Below are 11,814 nucleotides of genomic sequence, written 5' to 3'. Positions count from 1 at the left end.
CTTGCAGCTCCCCGTGGGCATATGGGCGTTAATTAGCTGGATATAGCCATAGATTAATTATAATATTTTTTTCGCCCATTCGTATCAATAGAGCAGCCAGACAAAGTGTCTTTTGTTCTCTGATGCAGGACATTCTGTGGCTGACTGAATGGGTCTTGGCTATGTCTACATGGATTTGCCATATGGCAACAAAAAGGAAAGAATGGAGCCGGAGAGCGCTTTGTGTTGGAAATCAGAACAAGCCCGTCAGAGCTTATGGCTGTATAGAGCTGACAAAGTCACTCTGGCCATCAAAAGTCTCCATTTTCATCAAAACATAAATGTCAGATAGTCAAAGCCATTCAAACAAACCCGGAGAAACTTATGGAAAATTATGAAATATGGCTGTCACTGACAGTGATCCGGGGCCAGAGCGCATTCACACACACATACAAACACACACACACTCACACTCACACTGCTGCTGCTGCTGCTGCTGCATTTGGCTTCTTTCAATTAAGGGTAAACTTGCAAGTATGACCTGTTGAATGGTTTGTTTCAATAGACGAGGACAATTACAAAGACTAGTAGTTTTCTTTTTCCAGCTCTGGCAGGTGGCCTCCACGCCCGGTGTATCCACGGCGGGGTAAACAGTGTGTGTGAGTGGGTCTTTAGAGGAGCTTGTTGAGTGCGGGTGGATGTGGGGGTGTCTTCGTGGCGGACAAAGCGGGGATCCAAAGGCAGCTGCTGCTTCTTTAGAGGGGCGAAAGGGCCTTTAAATCCCAGCCTATATCCCGCAGCTGCCACGCTGCCCAAGGTTGCATGTCTGAATGCGTTTTTCCCCCCGCAAGGTAGATACGAGCCCCACAGGAGCAGCCACACACACACACACACACACACACGGAGTTCAGTGGAAGTAACGTACGCTACCTGCGTCATAGGTGTCTGAGATAAGTTTGTTGTGCTTTCTTTGCATTACTACCTGCCTGAAATATTATAAATCCTCCTTAAAACGCAAATTTAAAATTGTTAAGAGTCAATGAGGTGAAGGCAGCCATCTTTAATGAAATCTACAATAAAGCCTTTGTTCCTCTTTGTATCTAAATTATTAAACAGGAGGCTGTGGAGCTGAAGAAAGCAGACACTATGAAGTCCCCCTTGTCTCATTTGCACTTTCAAGACTTAAATTTACCAGCAAATAGTTTCAAAACACCCCGAATTAAACCGGACAGAAACACAGCAACAAATCTGCTTTAAAGTTGAAGTGAAAAATATTTTATTCTCATCTTTTGCAAGACATAATTAGGGCACTTGTATGAAAACACAAAAATAGAAACGGCTCAGAAACACAAAGAAACCTTTTTTTTTCCAAGTGTGGACTACTATGGGGAAGCTACATGATTGCAAAACATCACAATAGAAAAATGTAAATAATAAAATAAAATAAAATAAAATAAAATAAAAACATGCCCTTTGGCTAAATCAACAAGGCATTTTAACAAATATAAAGAAACATAAATAAATTATAAGTTAGAATAGTCTTAAAAATATACATTTACAGAAAAACCAGAACAGAAATAAACATTTATAGGCTATTGTCTCTATAAAGCTGTACACTTTTGGCCAGTGTAGACAATTTTTTTTTTTTTTTTTTTTTTTTTTTTTAAGTAATTTAGGATTGCACAGATGTTAAAACATTTAACACTGTCGAGTGGCTGTATGCAAAAGCAATAATGAATGCTACATTTGTACTGGATAGAAGTCTTTCGGCGAAATTTCCTCTCCTTTCCTTTCCTCTCCCTCCCCCCAAACCGTTCAGTCCTGAGAGTCTGCTCCCGTGTTCAGGCTCCGCTCCGCCGGGGCGCACCGAGCCGGAGCAGCCGGCCGATCAGCCGGGCTTCCTTCCCCAACAGCACCGTCCCACCGTTTTCTATCCTCCTCTCCAGCGTTTAAGTGGCGGGGACAAACATCTTCCCATTGATCCTCAAAAATGCGCAGGGAAATAGTGCAACAACAAAAACAAAGAAAAACACCTGGAAGAGGAATAAAACACGGATTAGTTTTCTGGAGAGGCAATTCCGAAGAAAGACGCGACTCAGCTTTCCGAGGAAACAGGAAATGTAGCCTCAGCAGCAGGCGTCACCCTTTACCCAAGCTTTTTCCCGCCATATCGTGACGCACATCCCCCTCCCCCAACCACTAGTGTTACTACAGCTACTACTATCACTACTACTGCGATTTCACCACCACAAACTCTCCCCACCCCCCCTCTCACAGATAAGCCTGTCTGCGCTTTTTGGCTCATGTAGGCTAATCCTTTACAATTAACCCAGGAAAAACAAAACACAAATAGCCTAACTAGTTATAAGGCAGCAAATAACGTAAATACAACAAATGATATTCAGCATTATGAATATTTAAGATGGAATGAAGCAGCATTGTCACATTAAACTAGATGTAAGCTTTTAAATAGGAAAAATACCTTCAACGGATCCTCTTTCGTGGAGTTTGTTCCAACGGGATTGGAGACTTGGAGAGGTGGCACGCGCTCACATCATTAGATTTTCTATCAGCAGCCCTCTTACGTTTCACGAAAAAGTCTGTAGAGAAGAAGATAAACCGTTAGTTCACATGAATCCACCTAAACGTAAATTACGCACGGCAGAGCGACAGACTGAGGGATGGTTTGGATACGGGGCGCAGCTCTGACGCCGAGAGCGCAGCCTGGATGTGAGATTTAAAAAAAAAAAGTCTTATATTCACCTGTGATGTGTGTGTTGTTGTCAGTAGCGGCTGTCCTCTTGCGTCTAACACACGGGACCTGTCTGTGAGTCTGCTTCCCTGAGTTGAGCTTGTCTGTGCGGTTCTCCTGGTTGACCTCCACCTGGCAGGGTGTGCTGCTGCTGCTGCTGCTGCTGCTGCTGCTGCTCTCCGGCACGGCCAAACGCTCCAGTACATCCATACGAGGCGTCTCCGGGAGTTCAGAGTCCGCGGAGGGCTTCTGCTTGACGGGCGTCTCAAGCACCCGGGTCCTGCCGTTTTGTACAGAGTCCTGATAAAACACCGGGGTCTTATCCACGGGCACCTCTTCCCACTCGTAATCCCCAACCAGCGGGGTGTTGGCCTCGAAATTAAAGTTCCATCTCTGCTGGTCGCGCTCGTTAATCTCCCGCATCTTGGCTTTCATCTCCCGGCTCAGTTCATCGTGATCCACCGGTCCAAAGAGATTACGACAAACGCTGGTGCGTCTGTGGAGAGGGAAGGTCCTCCTGGCCACCAGCCTCTCCAGCGCGCTGCTCGATAACTGGACGTTGGACATCTCCAAAATCTTTCCAAAAAAGCCCGAAAAGAACACAGAAGAAGATGCCCGGTGTGGCTGATTGATCCCTGATGAGAGAAGATCAGGTGCTGTTGTTGTGCCTTAGGAGTGTTTATGTGTGTGTCTTTCCTCTCTTTCTCCTCGCTCTTGTGTCTCCCTTCCCGTACACGGTTCTGTTTAAATGTACCTTCGTAGTGAGATGTGGAGTTTATAACCTCCCAACACGTCCTCAGTCACAGCAGCCACCTCGGACGACTTTCTCATTGGCTGCCCTAAGTCCAACCCTCTCCAGAAACACACACTCACACGCACGCACATGCACACGCACACACACCAACGCACTAACACACACACACACACACACACACACACACACACACACACACACGTACAACCCCCACCCTGATTTCCCGTCGGCCATCGGTGCCAATTTGGCTGTGCTCCGAGCAGAACGCATCGTTTTGATTTTTCTCTCGCGGTGTCACCTCTGGGACAACACTGGACTTTCCCGGTGTCAGCGTGAAACTGTTGGAGCTGCACTTTCAGGTCGCCCTAGCGTACTTCTGCAGACGCCTGCATCCATTATCGGACACGGATTTGATTTCCTCCATCCTCCGCCCAATTACTGATGCGCTGTGCGTCCGATAATGGGTTTACAGCGATCTACTGATCTATTAAAGCACTAAATGGCTGCACGTACACTCTGCAGTGTTTATTGTTTATTATGACTTTAGAATTAAATGAAAGAGAAACTTTATGGGGCCAGTTACACTGCCCGATGTTTGACCCCCTCGACGTTCATACACACACACACACACACACACACACCACATACACATACGCACACACACATTACACACCCTCAGCAGTCGAAAGCCCTGTGTTTCTCTCTCACCACAATAACAACACCTCAGCTGCTCGGGTCGTGTAGTATCTCCATTCAGCAGTGTGCAGGGATCGGAGAGGTGCTTTAGTTTTACGCACAGAGGCAGAGTAAACAACACGAAGGGAAGGCGGGGTCACACATGAAAATTGCTTCTATGTAGTCATAAACCCAGCCGAGCAGTTTTAACCCAATAAACAAAACAAAGACACCTCGTGAAGATTACGCTCTTTCGTGTTTTAAAAAGATTACTGTGATCCAGTTAAGCAGTGGATTACAAACCGCTGCTCCCCAACACTAATAAAGACACTGACTGCAGAGAAAGAAACAAGTTTGAATGATTTTCATGTAAGAATAAAAATCAAAGTATCAGTGTCACCCTCCATTAACAAAGGTGTTCAGATACAGTGCGAAAGAGTGAAGTTATTCACGGCGGTATAAGCTTCATCACCGGAGCCATTCCACTATCAGGTTGTCACCACTTGGGTCTGTGTGTGTGTGTGTGTGTGTGCGTGTGTGTGTAAGTGTGTGTAAGTGTGTGTGTGTGTGTGTGTGTGTGTGTGTGTGTGTGTGTGTGCGCGCGCGCATTTACTTCATTGTGGGGTAACGCGCGATAACCCGTCTCATTATCTGCAGTCTCCAGTCTGAAAGACAGACAACACCTCGCAGTGGACAACAGGTGCACAGCGACTCCCTGTGGTTCAACACCACCACCGCAGTAAGACCTCCTTAACACCCCACCCCCGTTAAGTTCTTGCTGTTTAATTACACGAAGTGTCTGAAACCCATGACCAAAATAGTCATTCATTCTGTCATTGTGTTAATTATGAATGGAATTATAGAGAAAACAAATTATTCTCCCTTTTGCTATGGACCCCAAAGAACTCCCTCAAGGACCCCTGGTATAGAGTACATATTTCAGACTTCGATTTATTTGTCATCTATTTTTTAGTAATTCTGTTGCACTGCTGTACCTTTATTTTAATGAAGTAATTTAATTGCACTAAGTATTAACAATTGCTTTCTTGTAATACAAAAAAAAACCTAATTTACACTTTATCCTGGGTTTAAGTGAACAAGCAGCAGCATTTCTGAACCTGTGACTGTTTGTTTACGCTCTCTTGTAAGTTAGTCAGAGTGGGAAACTGTGACCTACATGTGACACCATGATGTCACATGAGGGTGACCGAGGTGTATAAGGTCACAGTGTCACGTGAATTAAAGTGTCAGGAGGGGTTTGTCATCTGAGGTAGCTGCCAGCCTGTATGACTCACCTGTTCCAAAGGTCAGGTGCTCTCTGACATTGATGTCCCTTCACCAGGCGATGCTCCGTCCCTCAGGCTGGACATGTGATTCATCTAATCTACATGTCATATTGTAGCAGTTCACATGCACACACACACAAAAACAGTCCTCTTGTAAAAACTTGAGCTCATTAAACTAAAACCTCTGACACATTCTCCGACTAGTCAAACTAATGTGTGACTTTATTAGGCTATTTGGTTATTCTGACAAATAACTATAATTGACTTAAACATAATGTACTGGGGGACTGGGAACATTCATCTTTATAGGGCTCATCTGATGTGATCTTTTTTTTTTTTTTAATGTCAAATAAATTTAAATCAGCTTTTCTTGATTGTTTCTGTTCATTAAAACAAATGAAAATGATGAGATCAGATTTTGAGTGGGTTAAGTTGAGCTGTGATTAATGCCACACTTATCTGGTGATTATCATTTTGATTGTGATCAGAAACATGAAACAGAATTTTTCCCTTTGAGATCAAAACGGGTAGAAATCTGTGTGTGGTGTGCTGGTTCCCTCTAGTGGTGAAATGTACTTACTACTACTTCTTTTAACGGCTTATTTTAAAGCAGTGTGTTTATTTTAATTCTCTCATTACATAAAATAAATGTAGATTATTAAATAAGATACCTAGTTTGACCTTATTAATATAATATATCTTACTAAGCAATGAAGTGTATAAACATTATGCTCCTGAATGGATTACAGATCATGATGATGATCAGTTTGATCATAAAGGTGCTTTTGTTTTGATCATTTACATAAAACTCCACTCAAACACAAAATAATCTCCATGTCTGATCTTGTTACTCAGTTTCAAACGGGTTACAGATTTACTTTGAGAAGTGGGAGGAGGACTTCTGCTCCTCAGGCACTAGTTCTCTTTCGAACAGATATTGTCAGCTGATGTTTGAGAGGCCATGAAAATGCAACAAGAAAGTCTGAATTCATTAGTTTAGAAGATAATCTCACAGATTTCAGATTTCATCGGATTTCAGATTTCATCGGAGCAACAGGTATGGTCAGTCAGCCACTGTGACGTCCTCCAACCTGTTTCTCTGACATTCGCAGCAGTATGATCCTTCATCTTTAAATACACTCACACACACACACACATACACACTCACACACACTGGCTTAACTTGCTCTTTCACAGAAATGGAAATAGCCAGAGGGCGAAATGTGTGTTAAAAAAAAAAGACCCGGGCTCTGCAGACTCTTGATGTCCATTGATGGAGCAGAGAGCAGAAACAGGTTTGCACAGTTTGTATTGTTAAGTGATGTCCTCTGAATGTGCTCCGATACATTCAATGAATCACTGCAAGACACTGACCCAAGAAAAACGTTTGCGTTTACAGACTTCTGTGAGACAGAATGAAAAGTAAAGTTCAGTTCAAACAAAATCTACAGTAGAAATTATATGTTTGACAGCATTTAACCTAGTTAACACTTATGAACCACGTCTTTTTCTTGTCTGCAAATTGAAGTGTTTTTTGATCTTCTTTGTCATGGCTGCTGTGGGTGGGTGTTTTTTGTTTTTGACCTATGAAGGCATTAAGAAAAAAAAAAGGGGGGCCGCTTCCAAGGTGTTGCCATCCACCCCCACCTAGACCACTCACCTGAACAAACTCATCCTTTTGAAGTAACAGAGGGGCTGCAGGCAACACCGTGGGGCCCTTTAGAAGGAGGATGAATGGTCACTCGATCCCACAATCCCACGTGGCACCTATAAAACTGTTTTCTCTGCATGCTGCCTTTTAAGCTTGAAGGTGGCCATCGTTTGACACACCCGGCTGGGACCGTTTCCTGGATGAATTAGGAACTGTTTCCTACGTAACGACCCGCTCCACCAAATCATGTATGTGTCTATAAGCTCGTCACAAACTTCAAAGACATGCATCTTCTCAACAGCAATGAGCAGCGCAGACGCAGTGATGTGATCCTTTAATTATGTCTTGTTATAGGATGAAACTTCAGCTGTGCAACTGATACATTTACATAACACCCTATGTGATCTGTTATTTTTTGATTACTTTCGTGAAAGAAAGCTAAACCAAAGCAGTTCATCCATTGCATATATTGTTTAATGAGGTGTGCAATGCTGTCAGCATTTGATGCAAATGCTTCTTGAGTTTAAAGCCCTGCAGTTACATTTCTGCGTGTCCTCTTTTATTTTCATTAAACTCTGTTCCTTGGTGACGACTCAAGATTTCGTATAGGCTACCTTAGTGTTACCAAAAACTGCTGAAGTCTGGGTGTATTGATAAGGACACATCCTGGCTCCCCTTGTGGACGTCTGTGGTTCTCTTTTTTTAAACCTTGAAGAACTGCTCATTAGCCACAGCTGTCATTGCCACTGATTTTATTTACTAATATCTCAATAAAAATAGAGCAGAAAGTGCTTCCTGCAAAAGCTGTTGGCACATTGTCCGACATGCAATGGGTTGATGTTTCAGCCAAAACATGCACTGAAATAAACCTGTGCCCGGTGCTTTAAGAACATCTTGTGCAGAGTTAAAAATAGCTCTTGAAATGTTTTCATAATGCTTTTGCAGAGGCAAAGAACCAAATTAAAATACGTGATGAAAAGGCAGTCATGCATCGCTTGCACCTAAGTTGTTCTGTTCCTTTCAAAATGACACTTTACAGCTGTGTGCTTTTGTCTTCCTGTCCCTTGACCTAGATTTGAACTCTGCCTCTCCATTATTCCAGCTGCATTTCATAGTCTGTAAAGGTCAGAGTTGTGACGTTGGAAGCTTCATAGTTTTTAAATGAGTTTGTAATTGTAGGAGTTAAAGAGGTACGTGCTCTGAATCAGAGATTGTCATTGTATTAAAATAATATCTGTTGGTTAGAAACGATAAATGTCTTCAAAGGAGCAGCATCACTCAAGGGGCTTTTTGTTTTTGAATGCAAATTGTTTTATATACCATGCAGTCAAACATTATAAACTGAGTTTAAAGAAATACTAAAAGCCTGGGGCTACTCCTGCCATTCATTTACCTTTACAATTACAAAACCTCTCTCCTCACAGTTTATGATCCACAGTGGCCACTGAGTTTCTCGACCCTGAGTGGGCCTCATCCAGCCTGTGGAGAATGTTGCCTTTGGCTGCGGGTACAACAATACCAATCATTTTAAACACACACACACACACACACACACACACACACACACACACACACACACACACACACACATTTATTTTTCTACAAAATAAACTCAGAGGGACAGTTAATAACAAACCAATGTGCAAAGAAGACCACAAATTAGAAAAATATTTTAGAGGTTAAGTCAGCTGCTTTGGGCAGCGGCTGAAAAAACACTTGAATCCTTTAAAAACAGCACTAACACATTTGAATGTTGCATTCAAAACTGTGGTTAAATGTACAGAGGTATTAGGCATCCCACTAATCTATAACTAAAAGTAATTTGAAGAATGTTTCCTTGAGGGTTAAAGGTATGGATGCATTAACATGATGTTTAATCACCAACTGATCACAGGATATGATCTTTTACAGGCCTGGATTAAGAATGCAGAGGCTCCTGGTCATAAAATCTTGGAGCCCTCCCTTTGCTCCCCACACACATGCAATCCAGGTTTTGAATTCTAGGTTATCAGTGGAGGCTACTATCTAATGGGAACACCTGTAGCTTGAACAGGATGTACACTGACAGGCTACAGCGATGATCACAACCTGAAGGACAATGTCAGCACCTGTAGATGTATTCATACAGGATTTACACCATGTGATGGCAACAACACTTTCCTGAGATGGCAGCAACAATATCAACACATGAGCCTACAGTGTGCATCTGAATTACATACACAAGCACATACTGGCCCATCTCCACCAGTACAGATCTATGATTCAGATTCTTCCATCTCACACACACACAGACACACACACACACACACACACACACACACACACACACACACACACACACTAATCGACTCGTACAGCTCTGCATAGGTAGACTTATAACAAATAATAATATATGTAATCTGTATAATACAGGATTTCCACCAGATCACACATCCTGGCAGAAAACACAATGATACAACAGCCAAATATTTCCATATATATTAAATGTATCAAATATATCCAATCACATGCTTTTCTAACAGAGATATTATGTTGTTGTTAGTTAGCTGTTCAATCACTGAACTTTGTTATGAAAACAATGCTCCCTATCAACCTTTAACAGCCCTCCTCAGTCACTTCATCCTGGCAGCTGAATGGTTGAAATAGATAAACGTAACAGATGAACTGAGGGTCAGTCAAACTGGTAACTTACCTGCCACTGGGTCTCTGCCATCCGCTCGGGCTCAGGTGGAGATGAGGGTGGGGCAGTTGAGCAGGTGTGTGTTTCAGGACTGTTGCTCTCTGCCTCTGTTTACCGCTGATGCTCTGTTGAACTAAAGTTAGTGGCTGCTGTTACTGTCCTCCTCCCCTTCCGCGTTAGCATCGTCCTCTTAATGCTAACAAGCAGACTTTTCACAATAGGTCATACAGATAGTTTGTGTTTCTGAATTCCCGCCTCTGTCTTTGATGTTTGACTGCTCCAATGTTTGTTTTACAAAATCAAAAAGCAAGTATTAGGCCACAGTTGGCAGGGGTTTGGTGGCCCCCTACAGTTCAGAGGCCCCCGGGCACTGTTCGACTCGGCCCAGTGGATAATCCGTGCATGTAAAACCTAGTTTTGCAAAGACCCAAGATAAATGGAGTGAAGAGAAAAGTGCAACAATATCCTCTGAGCTACAGCTGAGTGAAAGTATAAACTTTTCCTGGTTATGCAAGAGAGAGTTAAAGGTGGTTTTGCCATGTGTCATCAGTTGAGGGTTTTTTCCAGCTACCACATTGCATCTTGAGGAGGATGTCCTGAATGGATCTTTAACAAACCAAACCTGATGATGTAGTCCAAGCAAAGGTTAGGCCTATAACTCAGCAGTGGCTGCTTGGAAAACTCTTAAAAGCGTCTGCAAGTCTCAGTTGTTGGGGAACAGACAGTTTCTCCATCTGTGGGCAAATCAAGCTGTTGATGGCTGTTGAGGGAGTTTACACGACACTGGTGGACACATATGAACTCTTCTACGTTAAAATAACCACAGTCCTCGAACTCCTGGGTTTCCTAAGTGAAAAAATTATGTAACTACAGTGCTATAGTGCTGTAAACATAAAGCTTCCAGAAAGTAAAATAGCCACAAAGGTTTCATAATCTGTAACTAAAATATATATAGACATATCAGTATGCCCTAATAAGAGAAACATTTGGGTTGCTAGGTTGTGAAAACTTGGCTGGTTTTGATGCTCTTCGTGCATGGCACTCGGTTTATCTTCATCAGGAGGTCTCCTCCAATGGACAACTTGACTTGATTACCTTCTGGAAAAGTGCTGCAAGGAATGTGGACCACAAACCATTCATCAACAGCTTATTGACATTTACAACTACATGATTGATGTTTTTGTTTAAAACATTAGGGTATAACCCCAGTAGCACAGAGACTGAAAAGTGTTTGATGGATTATTAGAGAGTGAGAACCTTTAGGTATTTTTCAATGGATTTGGTTATAAAAAAAAAACTGTTAAGAGATTTTTTACACCTTGACAACCCAAAAGTTGCTTTTATCAGTGGTAATGACTGCTACACAGAACATCAGAAAAAAATAATTATTAATAAAGCCATCAATTATAAATTACAAACCCTTTTTAAAGGCTGCTCATCTTAGCAAATCCTTGAATGGTCATGTCCATCCTGCACTAACATTTTGACTACAGCAAAATTGTGAAAGTGTGATAATCAAAAAAGCTATAAACTCATCATAAGCATTTACCACAAATAACAATTACTGTCTTTATTTGCGAATTTATCTGTTTGTTATTATAAAGATAACTAGATTTTATTTTGCTATTTTCTGACGTCAGATGCGTAGGTTATACGGAAGTGACGACATAAAAAAATACTCAAAACATGTTAGTAAGTAGCTTTTTATACCATGTTTTTTCAATTTAACAGTGCATTATGGTGGATTTACTTGTATTCCACCTATTGTTACTATGGGATTTTAAAGCTTTAACTGTAACTCATCCGCGTTTATAAACAAAACGTATAAACGGATGATCCTCAATTTAACCCGCCAGATAGGTCAGGCTGTCAATTTGAAGAAATAGCGGAGAGTAGCAGAGACAACACTTCTCTATTAATTAATCTGGTTTTAAAATAAAACAATTTACATTTGTGGTTTTAGGTGTGTATTTTAATTTGAAGAGATAGACCGGATACAGCACTGTTACTACTGTTACTGTGACACTAAGCGACGCC

General features: G+C 42.0%; 1 protein-coding gene across 1 annotated transcript; it reads right to left on the bottom strand.

Moving 5' to 3' along the window:
• Nucleotides 1-1,231: 1,231 nt before the first annotated feature.
• Nucleotides 1,232-3,461, bottom strand: LOC111229652 (cyclin-dependent kinase inhibitor 1C-like). The gene is made up of 3 exons (XM_022756070.1): nt 2,743-3,461; nt 2,462-2,579; nt 1,232-2,012 (listed from the first exon to the last, which is right to left on the bottom strand). Exons 1-2 carry the CDS (start codon nt 3,296-3,298, stop codon nt 2,464-2,466), a joined length of 672 nt encoding a protein of 223 aa, XP_022611791.1. The 5' UTR covers nt 3,299-3,461; the 3' UTR covers nt 1,232-2,012; nt 2,462-2,463.
• Between the last annotated feature and the right edge of the window lie 8,353 nt (nt 3,462-11,814).

The sequence above is a fragment of the Seriola dumerili genome, unplaced genomic scaffold (assembly GCF_002260705.1).
Source record: "Seriola dumerili isolate Sdu_G_001 unplaced genomic scaffold, Sdu_1.0 BDQW01000242.1, whole genome shotgun sequence".
Lineage (NCBI taxonomy): Eukaryota > Metazoa > Chordata > Actinopteri > Carangiformes > Carangidae > Seriola > Seriola dumerili.
Note: the sequence above shows the minus strand (reverse complement) of the source record. Positions and strands in the feature narration are given on the sequence as shown.

Bases quoted from the DNA above. Each gene is read 5' to 3' on its own strand.
- LOC111229652 (XM_022756070.1), bottom strand. From the start codon at position 3,298: ATGTCCAACGTCCAGTTATCGAGCAGCGCGCTGGAGAGGCTGGTGGCC. The intron at 2,580-2,742 runs GTGAATATAAGA...TCTTCTCTACAG, and splicing joins CAACAACACACACATCACAG to ACTTTTTCGTGAAACGTAAG.